The sequence below is a fragment of the Sinocyclocheilus rhinocerous genome, unplaced genomic scaffold, assembly GCF_001515625.1.
Source record: "Sinocyclocheilus rhinocerous isolate Xijiao unplaced genomic scaffold, SAMN03320098_v1.1 scaffold1373, whole genome shotgun sequence".
Taxonomy (NCBI): Eukaryota; Metazoa; Chordata; class Actinopteri; order Cypriniformes; family Cyprinidae; genus Sinocyclocheilus; species Sinocyclocheilus rhinocerous.
In genome coordinates, this window is record NW_015641107.1 from 137,479 (window position 1) to 158,311 (window position 20,833).

General features: G+C 35.5%; 2 protein-coding genes across 16 annotated transcripts in view; one reads left to right on the forward strand and one right to left on the reverse strand.

The window, feature by feature from the left end:
* Positions 1-934: 934 nt before the first annotated feature.
* LOC107754627 (T-cell surface glycoprotein CD8 alpha chain) lies at positions 935-4,436 on the forward strand. The gene is made up of 5 exons (XM_016571163.1): positions 935-1,005; positions 1,573-1,878; positions 2,431-2,532; positions 2,658-2,759; positions 3,730-4,436. The coding sequence occupies exons 1-5, from the start codon at positions 957-959 to the stop codon at positions 3,810-3,812; spliced, it is 642 nt and encodes a 213-aa protein (XP_016426649.1). The 5' UTR covers positions 935-956; the 3' UTR covers positions 3,813-4,436.
* A 2,309-nt stretch (positions 4,437-6,745) lies between these two features.
* The window catches only part of LOC107754625 (calpastatin-like), a 38,348-nt gene continuing 24,260 nt past the window's right edge, over positions 6,746-20,833 (reverse strand). For 6 of the 15 annotated variants that reach the window (XM_016571152.1, XM_016571147.1, XM_016571153.1 and 3 more), the window contains 29 exons: positions 19,310-19,465; positions 18,707-18,826; positions 18,231-18,335; positions 17,359-17,403; positions 17,169-17,264; positions 16,952-17,032; positions 16,133-16,183; positions 13,844-13,927; positions 13,389-13,463; positions 13,200-13,316; positions 12,949-13,056; positions 12,747-12,863; positions 12,459-12,557; positions 12,299-12,349; positions 12,129-12,179; positions 11,714-11,788; positions 11,538-11,591; positions 11,287-11,373; positions 11,059-11,175; positions 10,817-10,930; positions 10,480-10,596; positions 10,286-10,390; positions 9,804-9,896; positions 9,654-9,695; positions 9,377-9,502; positions 9,204-9,287; positions 8,971-9,003; positions 8,487-8,592; positions 6,746-7,923 (listed from right to left, as the gene is read on the reverse strand). In XM_016571152.1, the coding sequence (XP_016426638.1) occupies positions 8,494-8,592; positions 8,971-9,003; positions 9,204-9,287; positions 9,377-9,502; positions 9,654-9,695; positions 9,804-9,896; positions 10,286-10,390; positions 10,480-10,596; positions 10,817-10,930; positions 11,059-11,175; positions 11,287-11,373; positions 11,538-11,591; positions 11,714-11,788; positions 12,129-12,179; positions 12,299-12,349; positions 12,459-12,557; positions 12,747-12,863; positions 12,949-13,056; positions 13,200-13,316; positions 13,389-13,463; positions 13,844-13,927; positions 16,133-16,183; positions 16,952-17,032; positions 17,169-17,264; positions 17,359-17,403; positions 18,231-18,335; positions 18,707-18,826; positions 19,310-19,465 (2,502 nt within the window). In that variant the 3' untranslated portion in view covers positions 6,746-7,923; positions 8,487-8,493. The remainder of the gene's footprint in view (positions 7,924-8,486; positions 8,593-8,970; positions 9,004-9,203; positions 9,288-9,376; positions 9,503-9,653; positions 9,696-9,803; positions 9,897-10,285; positions 10,391-10,479; positions 10,597-10,816; positions 10,931-11,058; positions 11,176-11,286; positions 11,374-11,537; positions 11,592-11,713; positions 11,789-12,128; positions 12,180-12,298; positions 12,350-12,458; positions 12,558-12,746; positions 12,864-12,948; positions 13,057-13,199; positions 13,317-13,388; positions 13,464-13,843; positions 13,928-16,132; positions 16,184-16,951; positions 17,033-17,168; positions 17,265-17,358; positions 17,404-18,230; positions 18,336-18,706; positions 18,827-19,309; positions 19,466-20,833) is intronic. The other 9 variants (XM_016571158.1, XM_016571159.1, XM_016571160.1 and 6 more) reach the window with 7 other exon arrangements.

Below are 20,833 nucleotides of genomic sequence, written 5' to 3' on the forward strand. Positions count from 1 at the left end.
AACAATCACCTGTTTTATAGACCAAATCTTAAAAATGATCCACACTGATCCGGATGTTTTTCATTTTCTACATATAGCCTAATAATATTCGGACAGAATTCTACCTAATTTTCTACCAGATCATTTTGTGAGATGATGTCGATACCCTAACTTTATCCATATTTGACCTACCTAGTATACTTTTTTACAAACATTACCCCACCTTGATAACTATCTATCTATCTATCTATCTGTCTGTCTGTCTGTCTGTCTGTCTATCTATCTGTCTGTCTGTCTGTCTGTCTGTCTATCTATCTGTCTATCTGTCAGTCTGTATATCTGTCTATCTGTCTGTCTGTCTATCTGTCTGTCTATCTATCTGTCTGTCTGTCTGTCTGTCTGTCTATCTATCTGTCTGTCTGTCTGTCTGTCTGTCTGTATGTCTGTCTGTCTGTCTATCTCTGTCTGTCTGTCTGTCTGTCTTGTCTATCTATCTATCTATCTATCTATCTATGCGTCTGTTTTCTATGCATTTATACAGAAATTGTTTTTCAAATAGATCTATTCACAGGATTTTAACTAATTTAGGCAGAAAAGTAGAGAAATTATAAGAAATAAACCTTATCCTTACTCGATCTAAGTGGTATACTTTTATGTACACTAAAATTTGATTTGTATTTCTACATTTTGATGCCGCTTGTCCATCAAGCAGTCATTTAATTTTCTGTATTCATGTTTAATTTTTTTTTCCTGGACCATTTTTTATTTTCCATATTTTATAAAAGGTTTATGTATTTTAGTAGCAAAAAGTATACATTTCAACATTTAATCTCTTAAGTACAATTTCTCAGTTGAAAACCATGAAAATGAAAGTCAGGGTTTGGGAGGGGCAGACGGGGAGATTCTTTTTCATCCTTTTAGTTGTTTTGTTCCTGGTGTTATAGAAGAACTGAATGTCTGTGCTGAGAATTGAAAACATGAATCAAATATGCATTGGATTTTTTGTGATTTTGTCCCTCTTCAATGGTAAGTAGAACATTTTCTTGTATATAATATATTGCGGTTACGTTATAGGAAATGTTTTAGGAATGAGTGTGTGAGATTGACAGATCGCTTGCGATCATTTGAACAGAGCAAATCAAATACAAGTCAAATAATGACTCAAATTTTGCCTAGAAGTTAATATTTGTAAAAAAAATTATATACAGCCAATTTACGGTCATTTTATTGTGGGTTTTATTTCTGTAAAATAATACTTTTTTAAAATTAAACTTTTAGCTATTTTTTAACATAGAAATGGAATGGAAGTTATGATACAGTACAGAAATTATATATATATATATATATATATATATATATATTCATATTGGTATGCTTAAATGTATGAAGGGCTAAGTTTCAGTGAATTCTATAGTAAAACAAGTTAATTCTATGTGAGTGCAGAAGAATTCTGTTCAGACTTGTATGACTTTTGAACAACCACATGAATAAAATAATTGTAGTTTTTTATTAAAATCTGTTCTAGATTATGTTGGTTCTCACATGGATTAAAGTCTTGTTTTACTTCATCTAAAACTTTTGCTTTGTCTATAGGGGACTTTGCAAATACCATCTACCGAAAAGGAGAGGAGGTACCAATCAATTGTGACCCCAAACCCGGCGTCATTACATTCTGGTTTCAAATAAACAGAAGTGGTGCAAAGTATCTGTTCACTGTTAAAAGCACAGATGTAAAGGGTAATGTTAATCAGACAAAATACAAAGTGAACAAAAGTGGTAAGGGTAGTTTGGCCATTCAGTCTTTCGATAAAAAGACAGACAGTGGTTTCTACACCTGCGCAGCCATGAACAACAATAAACTCATCTTTGGAGAGCTGACTGAAATTAATGGAGAACCAGGTGAGAAAATGCTTTTTTCTAAACATTATGATGAATTGAATTATTTTGCTTAGTGATCACATCTGCATTTGTCTGCAGACTCTTCAAAAGAGTCATGTAAAATATACTGCAAAAATATTCTTTATTCAGTTTTTTCCACAGTTTTTCATATATAACACACATAAAACAAGAAATTTAATTGAGAAGCAAAATTACATACAATAATAATTTGTTTTCATTAATCATTTAATGGGAATGTGTCTTGAATTAAGTTATTTTTTGTTACCTCATTGACAAATTGATTGGTTTTGTTGCGAGCATAGATTTCACAAAAACGAAAAGAGAAGAAAAACAGTAAGGTTTATGTTTAAAACAATGCTAATGGAGTACAGAGTTTAAACTTTAAGATATATTCTCTGAAAACAATCCTTAGTATATTACAATGTTTGATTCTCAAATTTATCTTGTTTTAAAGTTTAGACATTTTCACTGAAAATGTAAAAAAAAAAAAAAAAAAGAATATAGAGGATCATATTTGTGTCCATAATCCTTTTGCTTATATCTTTGTTATAGATCCAACAACACCACCTCCAAAAATTGCTCCATTATCAACGAAATTTGCTCCAACACCACCGATGGCTACGACAAAATCACAGTGTAAATGTTCAGAACAAGGTTTGTTTGACTATATATTTATATACATAGCATATATGTATACATCATCGGTATATATACTGTATATGTATGTGTGTATGTGTGTGTGTGTGTGTGTGTGTGTGTGGACGTGTTTATGTTCACAGTCAAGCCCAGCATTAACTGTGCGATTTGGATATTGTCATCTCTGGCCTCTGGTTGTGTTCTTCTCCTCATTCTGCTGATCATCACAATTTTTTATTGCAACCGTAAGTCACATCCACCTTTAAATCATGCATACTGCAATAGATAATGGTCATTTTTAACTGCACATTGTTTGAAAAATTGATAATGGACCAAATATGTTTTGGAACAAATAAGCAATTGCACACAATTACTCTTAGTTGAATTTATGTCTTGAACACAGTCAGTTAAATAAAATCCACAATTATATAGTGTCACAGGAATCATAAATGTGCAAATTCCATTTGCAATAGTAAGAAACAGTAGCTGTAAGATGTACCTGTAGCTGTAAAATTTCAATACTACACGATTATTTATTTCAGAACAATTAAACTATTCCTAAAGGCAAACACACAAGCAAATATGTGGACTGGTTTATAAGAATAAGCTATATATTACCTAGATTTTATACATTATATTATTAATAAGAGTGAAATACTAAACAAATGAAAAAGGGGTCTGGTCATTAACCGAGCCCCATGGGAGGACTCTAATTTAATTTTCCATTTAAATATTTCCATATATAATATGTGACACTTTTTAATCACGTTCCATTAAGATATTTTGTAAATTTCCTACCGTAAATATATCAAAACTTAATTTTTGATTAGTAATATGCATTGCTAAGAACGTCATTTGGATAACTTTAAAGGCGATTTTCTCAATATTTAGATTTTTTTGCACCCTGCTTTCAGATGATGTATACATCTCAATTTTGAAAAATTGACACTTAAGACTGGTTTTGTGGTCCAGGGTCACATATATGCATATATTTTAATCACCTATATGCATATATTTCCAATTTACTCTTATGTTCATAGAATCTGCTTTCATTACTTTTGGATTTATTAAGTTTTGGAAATCTTATTTTTTCTCAGTTTTGCTAAATATTTTATTTAAAAATGTAATTTATTTAAAAGAATGTATGAATGTCGCTAGTGTTTTATATATATATATATATTTTTTTTTTTTTTTTTTTTTTTTTTTAAAAAACAGACCCAGACCTGCTGGCCATGCAAAACTGCCCAACAACCAGTTCTAGCTCCAGTATAGACACAGGAAAGTCCAGTACTGGTTAATGATATCTTTGATTCAATTTCTTCTCACTAAGCAAATTTAAAAGCAGTTTCTTCCTTTATGATTATTCAGACTGTACAGCCTTAAATCTTAATCTTTTAATATTTCACACTGAACACGTTCAAAACATCACTATTTCTTTTCCAGTGAGTTTAGACGATTTTTAAAGTCATTATGTCTTTGTATCGGTTAGGGTTACATTTAATACTATGACAGCACTCAGACTGTTTTTTTTTTATTATTATTTTAATCTGTTCCTAGTAAAATGTTTTGGTGTTTGCTTCAATGTAGGCTAATTAAATGTTAATTTAATTAAATGATGATTTAAAGTGATCACAAAAGCATTTTAAGCTTTAAATTACATCATGTTCAGTGTCACATTGCATAACTGTAATCAGTTTAAAAGAGAAATCTGCCATCTGCTGGCTGTCAGTGATATGAAGAACCTCAGATCAGTCTCATAGATTGTGCTGAGATACTAAGTTTACAGAACGAATTGCATTCCTTTTGCTGTCTATTTCTACATTCATTTGTAACTAAAATTCAGTTGCAAATAAACAAAATATGAAGTAATCATACCATATACCCATATCAGTGATGTAAAGAATTTCAAATTAAGGTCTTGAATACTTGGAAGCCCGTTTCCGCCACTGAATTTAAAAAAAAAAAGGTAATTGCGACTTTTTATCTCACAATTCTGACTTTTTTTCACAGAATTGTGAGATATAAAGTCACAATTGCGAGATAAAAACTCGCAATTCTGACTTTTTTCCTCGCAATTGCGAGCTTATATCTCGCAATTCTGACTTTTTTTTCTCGCAATTCTGACTTTTTTCTCAGAATTGTGAGATATAAACTCGCAATTTCGAGTTATAAAGTCAGAATTGTGTGATATAAACTCGCAATTGCGAGTTAAAGTCCAATTTTGAGGGGGGAAAAAGACTGATATGTGCTCAGAATTGCGAGTTTATGTCTCACAATTCTGACATTATAACTCGCAATTTTGAGTTTATATCTCGCAGTTCTGACTTTATTTCTCAGAATTGCGACTTTATGTCTCGCAATTGCGAGTTTATATCATCTTAGCACTTGATTATTATTGTATAATAAACCTGGCATTGTGACTGACTTTGGAGTCATTTGTTCCTCTTTTGTAAGTCGTTTTGGATAAAAGCTTCTTCTAAATGCATATGTAACCTAAATGTATAATAATAATAATAATAATAATAGCTATTATTATTATTATTATTATTATACATTTAGGTTACATATGCATTTAGAAGAAGCTTTTATCCAGCACGACTTACAAAAGAGGAACAAATGACTCCAAAGTCAGTCACAATGCCAGGTTTATTATACAATAATAATCAAGTGCTAAGATTATCACAAAGATTTTGATGCACATCTTTCTTATTAAATCGTTGTATTCCACCTCGTACCGTTACAATTGATAGAGAATCACTTAAGACTATTTGCTGTAGGCCTATTTCACATAATAATATGCAATAAAACAATATACAATATGATTCGTTAACACGTAGGCTACCTAGGAGCTTACTGCATGAATCCGTGAGTACAGGTTACAAACCCGAGGGAACGGATTGCGAAAGCATGCGCACGGATTATGAATTTGTGGGTACGGATTCAACATCCGAAGGTACGGTTTACAAAATCTGAGCGCATTTAAGAATTCGTGAGTACGGTTTATAAACCGAGGGGACGGATTGTTTTTTTTTTCTCCTACAGGTGACTTCCCGGGCTCCGTAGAATTGTGAGATAAAAAGTCGCAATTACCTCTTTTATTTTTTATTCAGTGGCGGAAACGGGCTTCCATACTATGCACTAACATTTTGATTTGTAAATAACCCAAAGTTGGTTTGTGGCAGAGCACCACCATGTGGGCAATAGGAGTAATACGGAATTGTGTATGTTGTATGACTCAGAGGTTTGTAAACGCAAACAAGGTGCTCAAACAATGCAGACTGTCTTGTCACATCAGTAAATATGAACATATACAGCCATGTGCTTGTGTTTCAGCCGACAGGTCACTGAATGTGATTTGTACTGTAGTTTGAGTTTCTCTCTGCTGCCGTTCAGGAACTAAAGCTACTGCATAATATCTGAAAAATGTGAAAGTCTTATGATGTAGTGAAAGACCTAGAGATACTTCTAGCTCTCTGTGACCTGAAAATGAATGTTCAGCGTCCACATAATGCTCAGCAAAATACTGATTCTTACTTTTGGTTTGCTTTGGGAATCAGTTTGTCGGCCAGCTCGACCTGATCTTGTAAAGAAAGACAAATAACGAAATAAACACAGTACTTGTATTAGGACTTTAGAGTGGTATTTATTTGCTGTTTGTGGTATATTGTGATTAAGATTTTTTTCATCCTTTCAGTAGTTTTGTTCCTGTTCTTGTAGAGGAACCGATTGTCTGTGTGCTGACATTTGAATAAAATGCATCAAATATGCATTATATTTTGTACTAGGCTATTTTGTCCCTCATCTATGGTGAGTAACATTTTCTTGTTTATAGTATTATACTGCATGTACATTTATGGTAAATATGTAAGATATGAAAGTGTAAAGGACAGATCGTTTAGTCATATGAATAGACCAAATACAATGACTCAAAATTAGCTTAAAGTAGTTTTTTTTTATTTTTTTTTATGTAAAATAATCAAATTTAGCCTTAACATATATTAGCCTAATCCCAGCATATAAACGCCATGGAAATTATGATACAGCACATAAATGATTATTTATACTTGGATTATTGGTATGTTTAATTTTGATAGCTTGATCTCACAATACATAAAGATGGACTAATCAGTTCGAATGGTCTGAATTTACGTTTTAATAAATATTTTATGAACTAGGCCTACTATCATTCTCTGTAAACACACACCCAAAAAATAATATACCTGAGCCCCTATCATCATTACACCTTTATTTGAATAAAGATTTTAAGAACAGAACATTCCAAACTAACAAAACAAGTTGTTTTATATTTTAAGTAAAAATCCCTTCTTGAAAATACCGTCCTGTCAAAATTAGTACACAACATCTTAGAACGCTCTAGGATCTGAATCTGTTCAACATTTCATGACACTGTTGGGTTTAAAGGTCATATTTAGGATTCTATCATCAGCTATGAAAGCTATTAGAAGATTTTAAAGCATCAAACAGTGAGCCCTGATGATAAGCAAAACAGCAACGTTGTGGTTGCCCTTAAACAAGTGAATTAAAGTGAAAGATCCTGACTTTGCCCACCACATATAATGTAACACCTGTCAATTTACTAGTGGTTCTGAAAATACATTTAAAACCTTGAGCTTAAGCAAAAAAATTCTAATTTCACCTCCAAAATCAAGTGGAAAACATTTTAAGAGTGCAACATGTGCAACACAAGCTGTTCGATTATTTTCCAAGGCTTCTGTGATAAATGGGCACATGGGGCGTTTAGTGTTAGCAATATTACTTTACAGTTATTTTCGAGAGCATCCTTGTAAGTGCACTTCAGGAAACAAACTACAAAGAAAAACACCTCCCATATAAACCTTTTTTGACTAGTATCATTATACAGACATTCAACAGCATTCAAAAAGACATCATCACGGTCATCTACGGCAACGATGTAAACGATGAATTCATAACCTACGGCATCTCTGTACACTAGTGTCTCAATAGATCCTCAAACAGCAACAGACTGTCATCTCTGTGAACAGGAAAACTGTAGAGAGACCCCCAGTAAAGAGGGGGAAAAAAATTGTATATGGCATAATTTTTTTTTTTTTTACTGTGGAAAAAATATCACGACACACCAAAATAAATGACTGAAAAAACAGAACAATACATGCGCTTGATGTAAACATCCTTTCCGTATATACATGTTCTATCATTCACAAGGAGATAAAAGATTGTTATATTTATTGTTGCTTGGCTTTAGGAGACAAGAAGAGGAAGGGGGACTCTGAAAATACATGTTTAAGTGTCTGTGTGCAGTTATAATTTTTTTAGTTTCATTCCATGTCCACCATAAAATATATTTCTAGACTGAGAAGCTCCCTTTAATGGTTGCTTGTATTAGGGATGAGGAGACACACCATAAATCTGAAAAACAAATACATGGGTAAACATAATATTATATATATATACACACACACAGACACACACACACACACACACACACACACACACACACACACAAGTTGAATTTTCAGCATCATTACTGCAGTATTCAGTGTCACATGGTCCTTCAGAAATAATTCTAAAATGCTGATTTGCTGCTCAAGAAACATTTCTTATTATCAGTGTTGAAAACAGTTGTGCTGCTTAATAGTTTTTGGAAACTATGACACTTCCCACTTTTTTCCCCCAGAATTTCTTGATGAATAGAAACTTCAAAAGAACAACATTTAGTTGAAATACAAATCTATTGTAACATTATAAATGACTTTCTGATTAATTTCTTTAATACTGACCCTGAACCTTTACATGGTAGTATAAACATATAAAAAGAGGTTTGTACATATACTGACGTGTGATCTATCTGTTTCCGCTCTTTGTGGAAGATGAAGGCACCACATCTGAATACTGACCCTGAACCTTTACATGGTAGTATAAACATATAAAAACCTAAATTAAAATTCAAAGAGGTTTGTACATATACTGACGTGTGATCTATCTGTTTCCGCTCTTTGTGGAAGATGAAGGCACCACATCTGAGCTCAGTTTACCGGGCTGCTTCTCTGTGGCTGATGAATCTTCTACTGACTGTTTCTGGGACACAAAATCAGAATTTTAAGTATGCAAACCAAGTATACAATCATTTCATGCAAGCATGTGGTTGAGAATTAGGAAAGTTGCTTTTTGGCAGAGCACCACCATGTGGACACTAGGAGTAATAATGAATTCAGTATGCTGTAAATGCAAAGCGTTTGAGTAACAGACCAGCCACAGTGCTTAAACAACGCAAACTGTCCCCCAGGTTTTCAGCGAATAAGAACATACACAGCCATGTGTTTGTGCTTCAGCCGATGGAATGGTGACTGAATGGGATTTTTCGTTTGAGTTAGTGTTTCTCCATGCTGCCGTTTATGAGCCAAAGCTACAGTATAAGAACCAAATTCATGCATTTCATTTCGAAATACAACCTACCTTTGGTTTAGACTTAGGTTTTGCACCCTTTCCCTGTAATCAAGATAGAGACCCCAGATATAAACTGGTTTGAACCAGTATGAAGGGTCTGGGGGGAAAAACCTGCTGCTCTTTCAGAATCGGCATGCACACTTTTATCCTACTTTTCATTATCTCCTTTGTCTTTTTATTCAAATATTAGACTTCAAAAGAATAATATGAAAACAAATGTGAAAGTCAAATGTGGTTTTTACCTTTGGTTTGCTGTCTTTGGCTTTGGGGTCAGTCAGGTTGGGAATCACTTTTTCCGCCAGCTCGTCGAAAACTGGACCTGATGCCTGTAAACAAAGACAAATAAAAAAATATAACACAGAATTTGTGTAAAGAACTTAGAGGGATGTTACCTTGGCAGGTTTGTTTGTGGTACCTTAAATGTTGGCGGTTGTGGTTCAGGGGTGAAGCATTGGGCGTCAGGTGCTGAGGGCTTCACAGGCGGTACTACAGAAAAATCACTAGACAGCATGTCAAGGGCTGCTGTGTCATCGATTGATGTCTGAGAAATGGACAGACAGACAGTCAAATGTCAACAATGATTCTTAATGATCAAAATTATAGAAATGCTGTTTTTTTGTTTATTGAAGTTATGAATACTTCTTATAATGGTACATATAAATCTGTATTAAATAATCTTTCTCATAAAGTACCGGCTTTGGTTTGACGTCTTTCTGCTTTGCTGCTTCAAATGCCTGCAGTGAAGACCGAAGAATAAGTGTAAAATTTTTCAAATCTTTAGTTTTAATTGTCTATAAATGAAATCCACTGGTATGGAAACATGATGGAGAAAGGAAAGTCACCTCGCGGTCTTCCTCTGTGAACCGATGATCTGGTGGAAGGGTGTCGTCTCTCTCACCTGGTTTATTCACTCTCTCCTCAACTATATTCTTTTCCTGTGGTGGGAAAAGAAGTGCTGAGAACTTCAGGATATAGTACTGTCATAATTTATCTTGCATGACCATTTTTCACCTTCCCTTCAAATAGAGTTAAATTGATTTTGCTGCTGTACCTTTAAGCAGCGTATGTAAATATTTGCATGTAAAATGAGCATCTTTGCCAAACAAACAATTAGGAACCTTGATTAAAATGAACTTCAGCCAGTTTTTCCTAATATTGGAATACTTTGTAAGGATATGCAGAGTGGCAGGCACCACACAAATGGCAGGAAGCACAAGGTTTAGTGGTTCTTCTCACATTTTACTCATTAATAAGGTGTTTTTTCAGCTTCATTTCAATCAATGGTCAAAATATGGTTACTAAGGGTTAGTAAAACGAGTGTTACCTTAACAACATCTTTAGGCGGGACGGGGGCAGGCTCAGGGGCGGCTTTAAAGTCTGCTAGAGTGTCTGAGAGGGCATCCAAAGCTGATGAGGTACCGTCTGACAACTTCAACAAACAGTACAAGAGAAAGTCAGTATAGAAGCAAAGTGAGAAAATGTATATTGTGTGTAAATATGGATAAATTGGACATTTACCTGTCTGCCAGCGTGTGGGGGGCCAGAGACGGCAGACTGAACTTTAGATGCAGAAGAAGGAGCGACAAAATCGCCTGCAAGAGCATCTAAAGCCAAATCTGAAGCAGAATCTGAAGGCTAAAAAAAAATAAAAAAATAATTAAGCAGCACAACCGTTTTCAAAATTGATAATAATAAAAAAAAATGGTTTCTTCAGCACCAAATGAGCACATTAGAATTTTAAAACAAATTAAAACATTTTAAATTGCAATAATATTTCACAAAAATAAAATAAAAAATAAAATCTTTGATTTGATTTGTGATTATTGTTTCCTATTTGGACGTCCATGAATCTCACCGTAGCGGGAGACTTAGAGGGAGGACAAACGGGGGTCTTGCCAGACGATGCCGTCGAAGGGGGTATAAAATCACCAGACAGAATATCCAGAGCTTCAGTAGTGTCTAAGGAGGGCTGGGACACAAGAAACATCCACCAATCAAATCACAGGATCCAGCAGCAGTGACCAATCATGACACACATCCATGAGACTTTCTTAATGACGATCAGTGTCATATTATGCTATGTGACAGCGTTATCACCTCTTTCTTAGGTGGAGGATATTTCTTGAGCTCTTCCTCTGAGAATCTGTAATCTGGTGGGAGCGTGTCTTCTCTCTCTCCAACACGAACTCCCTTCTTTGATGTCAAATCCTTCTCCTGTTCAAAAAACATTCAATTATTTTAAAAAAACATCAAGAAATGTAGCAATGACACCTATGCCACATTTAAATTTGTAAACTAAAAACATAAGTAGTATAAAATTATTACATGAACGATGTCCCCAGGTTTGAGTTCAGCTTCTTTTTTGGGTGGCTCTGGTGCACCCAGTGTGTCGCCCAGAGCGCTGAGAGCGTCCTACACATATGAGAGAGCAGGACAGAAATAGAGAGATAATAAAACTCTGTAGGGTCCAAAAAGATTTTCTAACACAATAAATACCACTGATATGCTTAGCATGACCAATTTCATATATTTTTGTGACTTGTGTGAATACAATTTTTGTCTAGTATTTGCAATACCTCATCGGTCTGTGGTGTTTGAAGAGGGCCAGTTTTAAGAGCCCCCGAAGAAACCTACAGCACACAAGAATAGAATGGAAAAGAATAGAAAAATCATCTTCTGAGTGAAAACAAATACAGGAAATACTGGACTGAGTGCAATAATAGCACAGATATGAATCGAGCAATAAACTGACCTTAGGCACCGACTGTGCAGGAGCCACAAAATCACCTGCCAAAGCATCCAGTGCTGATAATTCATCCACTTTAGGCTAAAAGAAGATCAGAAAGACAGAAAGCATCTTAATCGGTTCAAGAGAAACATTAACACAAAATGATCTGCATTATTACAAAGCATTCTAGAATACATGGTTAATCTTTGCATTCTGTTTTAAATATATTTCTGTCATGTATGTTATACTGTACTATTGATCATTTTCCCAAATGTCTCTCGTATCGGTCACGTTTTTATCCCATAATAAAGCAATTTCAAATCAAATCAATATTTCATGTCCAGTTATTCAATTGGTAAGTAGCCAAAAGTGATATAATGTACAGTCAGCCAGTCATTATCTCAAAATAAACACAGTAAGGCCTCCACGACTGTCCTACCTTGGGAACATCTTTAGATTTCTCAGGAACCCCAGCAGGTTTCTTTGTTTCCTGGTTTGAAAAAGTTATTCTAAAATAACTACTTTTGACGAGAAACAAAATGAAGCATGGAGGCTTAAACAACATTTGACTACAAATGGTTTAAAACGGCACAGAAACAGCTTTCCTACCTTAGGAGCATCTTTAGTCTTTTCAGGAACCGCTTCAGGCTTCTTCTTTTCCTGATTAAACAAATGAACATTGTTGAACTATCATACATTATAAGCATTACATCATGTAATATTGCACTTATGGCGTCTCATTTTAATGAAAATGATTATAAATTATTACCTGTGCAGGAGGAACAGGGGCCTTAACAACAGGGGCTGCCGCGGGCTCCGTGAAACCTCCAGAAAGAAAGTCCAGTGCATCGTCTGTGTTCAGTGAGGGCTGAGAGAGACATCCACCAATCAGAACACAGCATCCAGTGACAGCAGCCAATCACAGCACACCATTATTACAACTCATTTCTGCTCACATAAGTTAACATTCTCAATAGATGTAAAGTATTAAATAAGAATGAACACTAATAGAAGACAATAATTTGAGATTTTTAGTATATTGTATTCAGTGTCTGACCTCTTTCTCAGGAGGAGGATATTTCATGAGCTCTTCCTCTGAGAATCTATAATCTGGTGGGAGTGTGTCTTCTCTCTCCCCGACGCGAACACCCTTCTCTGATGTCCATTTCTTCTCCTGCTCAAAAACATGTAAATGATTAAAAAACATAGAAAACTATAATCTAATATAAGAATTATGAAAGAATAAACAGAAGTGTTACATCAACTATCTGCACAGGCTTGAGTTCAGGTAATTTTTTGGGTGGTTCTGGAGCACCCAGTGTATCACCCAAAGCGCTGAGAGCGTCCAGAGACATGGAGCTGTCCGTCTGGAAGAGGAAGAGAAAATGGACACAATTTCAATTTATTTATAATTAAAATATGTTGACTCATCTAAAATATTAAATCCTTAAAATATGTAAAGAATATTATTTCATTCAAATATCAAATTGAAAACGTTTTTTTTATTGACCTGATCTGTCTTTGGTTTAGTGGGTTGTGCAGGGGTCTCGATCCTGGCTTTCTTGTCAGCTGGTGGAGCAGGTGATTTGGTTCCAGCAGCAGGCTGAGATGTTGTCGGTTGTTTCTGCTTAAGATGAGAGAGACATGTTTAGTTTTGGAAAGGGTTAAATAATGTCGCAGTGTTTTAAAATGCTGTTACCTGATAGGGTGGAGGGGGAGCTAAGTTGGAGATGCCTGCCGAACGAACATCGACTGCTCCTACTGTTTCAGTTTTCTGAAAAACAGTGAATAAATATCATACAAAGAAACACAACTTTGCATTAAGTCAAGACTATGCATATACAACTAAACAGTCTAATATGTTTGAAGCCAGGGGCCGCTAAAGGGGTATGCAGAAAATATTTGTTATTTAAATTGTCAACTTATTTTTATAATAATTGTAATAACTATATAACATTTATGTTAAAAAATATATATATTTTCCATATACACATATTTATGATTTTTTTTATGAGAATAAGTGGGCCTTTATACATGGAATAAAAAAATTAAATACAATTTGACTGCAAAGGGATCATTATAATTGGGGGTCTGTGCATTTTGAAAACCCCTGACTTAAGCAAATAGATAGCAAACTGCTGTCAAGATACTCACCACATCTGTCTTCTTGGGAGCAGCTTGAGCTGAAGACACAAACCCTGCTGAGAGGGAGTCCATCGCCTCGTCTGTGCTTATAGGCTTTCAGAAAACATTAAACAATCACACCTTAATGAAATGAATGATATAGAATAGTGCAGTGGTTCCCAACCCTGGTCCTGGAGGCACCCCAAAACTGCACGTTTTGCATGTCTCCTTAATCAAACACCTGATTCAGGTCATCAGCTCATTAGTAGAGGCTTCAAGACCTGAAATTGGTGTGTCAGAGAAAGGAGACATGCAAAATGTGCAGTGTTGGGGTGCCTCCAGGACCAGGGTTGGGAACCACTGGAATAGTGCAGAAAATGTGACAAAAACGTCTAATAATGTAATTCTAGGAATGACCATTAGAGGGAGCCCCAAGCTCAATTTTGGGGGAATAACAAACAGCATGTGCCCTGGCAGGAAATGTACAGACACACCCTCTGCATACCAAGAGCCCGACATTAACAATATGCTTATAACGTATAAAACAACCACCAGCTGAATAAGCTGAGCTCTCTATGAACGATCATGGCAAAACAAACGGAAAAGTTGTACAAAATATTGAGACGGTGATCATAATATTCTGAGAACTGAAGGGTGGGCGATGAGTGTTTAAGCAAAACCTGTATGGCATAATGAGTGAAATACAGCAGAGGTTAGATGAGAGTGTGTGTGTGTGTGTGTGCTGATTGGGCAACAATGTACTGAAAGTGAATGAGTTATGAATTTGTGTTTGCTTCTGTTTGCTAGCCAACACCCTTAGAACAAGCTAAATATTTGGCACTAAAATACAGATAGAAAGAGACATGAAGAAAGAAGGTAAGACATGAGTGAATATCAGCGAGATGTCAAATGTCTCATAAACAAGTCATACATGCCAGTATGACTGAGTGTGACAGTAGATATGGGCCTTATTCACCAAACATGCATATTGTGTGCAAATGTTTTCAAACAGAAATAATGATTCATCAAAGTTCATACTGATTATTTCATATTGATAAGTTCATATTTTATTCTAAATTTATGGAAAACAGGAATATATAAAATATATAAATATTTTATTAAATATTTTATCAAAAAATAAAAAGAACATATCAATAATACTACTAAATTACAGTTAATTTAAAATACTAAAAAACAACTGACAGACTCCTAGTGGCCTTATAACGGAATTTGTTTTTTTGTTAAATATAGATAAATATTATTTGAAATTGAATAACCATGTGGCTCTATACAGGTTAGATGAGAGTGTGTGTGTGTGTGTGTGCTGATTGGGCAACAATGTACTGAAAGTGAATGAGTTATGAATTTGTGTTTGCTTCTGTTTGCTAGCCAACACCCTTAGAACAAGCTAAATATTTGGCACTAAAATACAGATAGAAAAAGACATGAAGAATAATGGTAAGACATGAGTGAATATCAGCGAGATGTCAAATGTCTCATAAACAAGTCATACATGCCAGTATGACTGAGTGTGACAGTAGATATGGGCCTTATTCACCAAACATGCATATTGTGTGCAAATGTTTTCAAACAGAAATAATGATTCATCAAAGTTCATACTGATTATTTCATATTGATAAGTTCATATTTTATTCTAAATTTATGGAAAACAGGAATATATAAAATATATAAATATTTTATTAAATATTTTATCAAAAAATAAAAAGAACATATCAATAATACTACTAAATTACAGTTAATTTAAAATACTAAAAAACAACTGACAGACTCCTAGTGGCCTTATAACGGAATTTGTTTTTTTGTTAAATATAGATAAATATTATTTGAAATTGAATAACCATGTGGCTCTATAATAACTGTTAACAAATATAATATGCATTAGACTGATGTGGGATAAGTCATGCATAAAACAGAGCCTGTTCAGGCATATGCATAACTGGCCTAATATGGCCAAAACTGCCCATATAAAAACATGGTTTGGCTGTGTATTATGCTAATACTCCGTTAAAATAATGACATTGAAGGTAAGAACAGATATGTAACATTTGTCTGTGCACAAAACAACTGCATTTTTAGTGCACAATGCCCAATGACAGAAGGACAAGGAAAATGCAGTGAGAAAGAGACAATAACAGTGCGACTGTAATAGAAAGGCGTAGAATGCTAATGTGGTGCTGGGAACACTGGAGACTTTAAAAGTGTGTGTGAACTACAAGAATGTGAGTCACATGATTAGAAAAGGGCTAAAAACAACACACTGAACGCACGGACAGTAAAAGGCCTCTGCAACTCGCCTACCTTGGGAACATCTTTAGGCTTCTCAGGAACTCCAGCAGGTGTTTTCTTTTCCTGAATGGACAAATTAACAACGATTAGACTCAAAGATGACTAAAATAGTGACTGAAAAACATGCGTAAAACAATACTTTGAATTAGACCGAAACAATGAAAACAGACTCTTAAAGACTTTCACACATCGGTAAGCTATAATTAAAAAGGCAGGTTTCATGAAGGCATTATGAAGACGGAAACAAAACAAATGCGAGGAGAGAGAAGGAATGATTGTTTGAAGGGACAGTTCACCCCCAAAAAGACAGCATGGCTTCAGAAGACTTGTAATATAGCACACAAGCCCTTCTTTAGACTACTTTTATTATGCTTTTGGTGCATTTCTGACCATTTTGAAGCTTAAAGAGGTCATATGATGCAATTTCAAGTTTTCCTTTCTCTTTGGAATGTTACAAGCTGTTCGTGAATAGATAAGATCCCTAAAGTTGCCAAGACTAAAGTCTCGAACCTAAAGAGATATTCTTTAAAAAAAGTTAAGACTCGTCCACACCCTCCTAAAACGCCTTGTTTAAACACGCCCCCACATGTCTACGTCACAATGTGGGAAGATTTGCATAACGCCGCAAGCCTCAATCTCCATTAATTGTAATTGCATAGAAAAGAACAATCAGCATATTCTTCGAAATCCTCATTTTGTGTTGCATGGAAGAAAGCAAATCATCCAGGTTTGAAACAACATATTTTTGGTTGAACTATCACTTTAACTACTAATAACATGAAATGAACAGAAAAAAGAAGCGGTTAAGAATTTGTATGATCTCCAACTGACCAGGTCTGCTTGTCTGTATCCGGGCGGCAATGTGTCATCTCTCTCACCACAGATAAAACCCTTCTCTGCTTTTACATTTGGCTGAGACATGCAATACATTCCATTAGAAAACACACGTGTAGAAAGACACGTGCTGTTAAATAATCAACATTCACAAGCACATGCTATTATTGCTTAAGTTTTACACATCACTCTAATATCTACACTCATGCAGTACCTCTTTGACCTCTGGTCCAGTGAATGCTGGGACTTTAGGAGCCACAGGTCTTGATGATGGTAATGTGCCAGAGAGGGCATCAAACGGATCTACATCCTACACACAGGCATAAAAATAAACTCAGTGGGATGTTTTTAACATACAGAGTATCTGATAATCACACAAAGATAAAGTCAGCATGTAGACTCACCTCCGTACTGCCTTTAGCTCCTGGAGGACCCACTTCCACTTGCACCTGCAACCCAGAGCAAAATACCTTTTTATTATACTCCATACTGACATACCTGGACTGCACTACCCTACTTGGTCATTCCCAGGTATCACATATATTTTCCTTTGGGAGGTTTATCAGTACACTACCATTCAAAAGTTTTTTTTTATTTTTTATTTTTATTTAACTGATCTTAATCGTTTGGAAGGTTAGATGAGTGTGTTAATCTTTTAAAAGGCATAATTATTTCTTAATATGATGTTTTATGAGCTTATATTAACTGAGGGACTACATGGGAAAAAAGTATTTGTTACATCACAAGATCATAAAAATGTTCACAAAATTGACGACAATTGAAGGCAAAATAAGTGATTAAAAATTGTGAAAAATCTAAAAGAAATTGTGACCAGTTACAGGACCTTATTCTTATCAGTATAAATTAACCTGAAATCTTAAAAAATGTTATGCGTCAACTGCTTGTGCAAGCAAATACAATGCTTACAATAGAGCACAATGTTTCCCAGATGATTTACAGCCTTTCCAACGTTTTCTTGCCAGTGTACATATGCTATCTGGACCAACAAGAGTGGCTTTACATCCTGCAGTTGTGCGTGGTTTTGTTTTGAAATGTGTTACATTGAGTTGGCGGTAGCAGTTAGTATAAAAAAAATTTAATTTTTTTTTAAAGTAAAGGATTTCCCCCAAAAGCCCTTTTAAAATCCAATAAGATACACTGGGTGCTTTTCAAGCACAAATGTCCAGTATTTGCACCTTTAGCATGAGAATGTGAGGGTAAAAATGATGTAATTATGATGCACTCCTGATGATCCTCTGTCATTCCATTAAAGTACCTTTTGAGCGCTTGTCTGCTTTTGCGCACCGGCCGGGGCTGAGGGCTTCCCAACAGCCGGATCCACCTTAGCAGCTCCCGGTTTGGATGAAGGAATGGTTGTACTCTAACAGAAGCATACGCACCACATATTCGAGAATTAACACCAAGTTTAAAACCAAAACTGAACAATTGTGCAGCCAAAGCTAACCCAGAGAGCCAAAGAGTAGAAAAATAAGATAAGTTTTATCTTTTCAGGAGTGCAATGATGCAGCTCCTCACAAATGTGTGAAAGGTGAATGCCATGAGAGTGGTGATCAGAGAATGAGACATTGCTTAGGTGGGATTATCCATCAAAAGAAAATTCTTGAAGTAAAAGCAGCAATAACTGGCATGCAGAAGATGATATCACAAAAGCGGCATGTCCATGAAGTCTTGTTTGCAGAAGAAGATGGACAAGAGAAGCCAAATGCCAATGAATGCTGTGCACTGGTGTACCTGGGCCTTGTCTTTCAGAGGGTCTGTGAGCTTCACTCCTGTCGTTCCAGCAGGTCCAGTCCCAGAGCTCACAGTTGGGACTTTAGCAGAAGGTGCAGGTGTGGGTTTAGAGACTGTGGCCTGCAATCAGTATGCAGGAGTAAGAACGGAATACAGCGGATCCTCAAGATGCACTTTAAATATGAAGATGAGATGAGATGGATGGATAAAACCAAATGAAGATGGTTTGCAGATGGGGTTTAGTTTCGAAATGGCAGAGGAGAACATTTAAACTTGATGTTCAACCCAAAAAGTCATGAATGTGTTCAGCATTGAGACCCAAAGAACAAATACCAAAAACACCATCTCCATTAGACAGAGAAGTTTGTGCAACAAACGGTCCTACAGATGTTTTCCAGATGTTGTGGAAATGGAAACAGCCCAAACGTGTTGTGTTAGTGTTCACCAAAAATCTTAACCAAGAATGAAAGCAAGAAATCAAGTTAGGAAAGAAAGGCAAAAAGAGTGTTTGAGAAAAAAGTGCAGTGTGGCCCTGATGAAACCCAGCTTGAGGAAGATGTAAAGAAGCCTGTAGTCCGATAAAATCCAGCAGACGGTGTCTACCTGTGGCGTGACTAGAGAAGGTCCTTTCTGAGTGGTGGTGAAGCCTCCACCTCCTGCAGCTCCCGCAGCAGATGCTCCTGAAGGAGCTGCTGGGGTTGCAGGCGTGGTGCCGGGTTTGACAGTCACAACTGCAGTAGACGATTGTGTAGGTCCTTTCTACCATGCAGATGTGAAAATGGCAATCATATATCATGTTCCTGTGGCTCAGTGGTAGAGCATTGCGTTAGCAGCGTAAAGGTCATGGGTTTGATTCCCAGGGAACACACATACTGGTAAAATATGTATAGCCTAAATGCACTGTAAGTCGCTTTGGATAAAAGCGTCTGCTAAATGCATAAATTATTATTATTAAATTATATCATGTTTAGAGTGTTTCTTGTTGAAAGGCAATGGGATTATGGCAGATTCAATCATATGTCTTTCACATGAGCACCTCAGCTTAGTTGTGCCAGAATGGCATTAACTATAGTCTTGCAAAACACATTCCCTGGGCAGTTCTTTATTTGTATCAGAACGTGAACGTTTATTTTTATCAGATATAGAAACTTGTTAACCAGGGAGTTTTGGGACGAGAGATACAATTAACAAATCACACAAACAGCAGTTACAAGCAAGCAAATCAAAAGCAAACTCCAGCTGTAACTAGATTCAGGAAAGTGAGTCATAGGGCAGACACTCCTCATGGGAGACACCATGTCCTGCCACAACCAAATATCCCAACATGCTCTGTCCAAAGGCAACAGACAAGAAAAAAGAAAAGATTTCTGTTAACAACCAAACAGTCTCAAAAAGCAACCAACAATGTCCTCTAAGAGTCCATGTAAATGCAAGAGGAGAGTAGAAAGACGTCTTTATCTTTTATATCTTTGCTGTATATTTTTTAATGGTGCTGCTTGATAAATCAAGCGTCTCGACAACCACCCACAACAGCCTAGTATTGTGGCAGTGTCTTTTGCACTGGCAAATCATTGCAAAAGACACTGTTTTTCTTCCAGTTTTTTTTTCCCACAAAAAGCTTGTTTAAAAAAACAAAAAAAACAAAAAAACAGCTTGTTAATTTTCTTTTTCTCCCTGTATATCTTCAGGGTTCCCATAACTTTACACCAATGTTTTCCATGATGTATATAATATAAATAAATTGATAATATATATATAAATAAATATATACATATTTATTTCTTATTAATTGAGAAAAGGAGAAAATCTGTAAGAAAACAGGAACCCTGTATTTTTTCCCAGTAGTCTATCTATACTATCGATTCAAGCTAATTCATAATAAATGTAGTGCAATATATGCAGACATTTGTAATTTATATCTTATAATTAGGAATATACACATTATCACAGCTGTGAGTATGACTTGAGGGCAGGCAACAAAGTTGCTTTCCACCATCTTAAAGGAACAGCTTTAAACACTTTATCTGAATGGACAGAAGACTTTTCCCAGTTCTCCGTTCAGCTACGACACAACACCTCTTAAAAACACAGTAGCATCCCTCACAGAACAGACACCTGAATACTTCC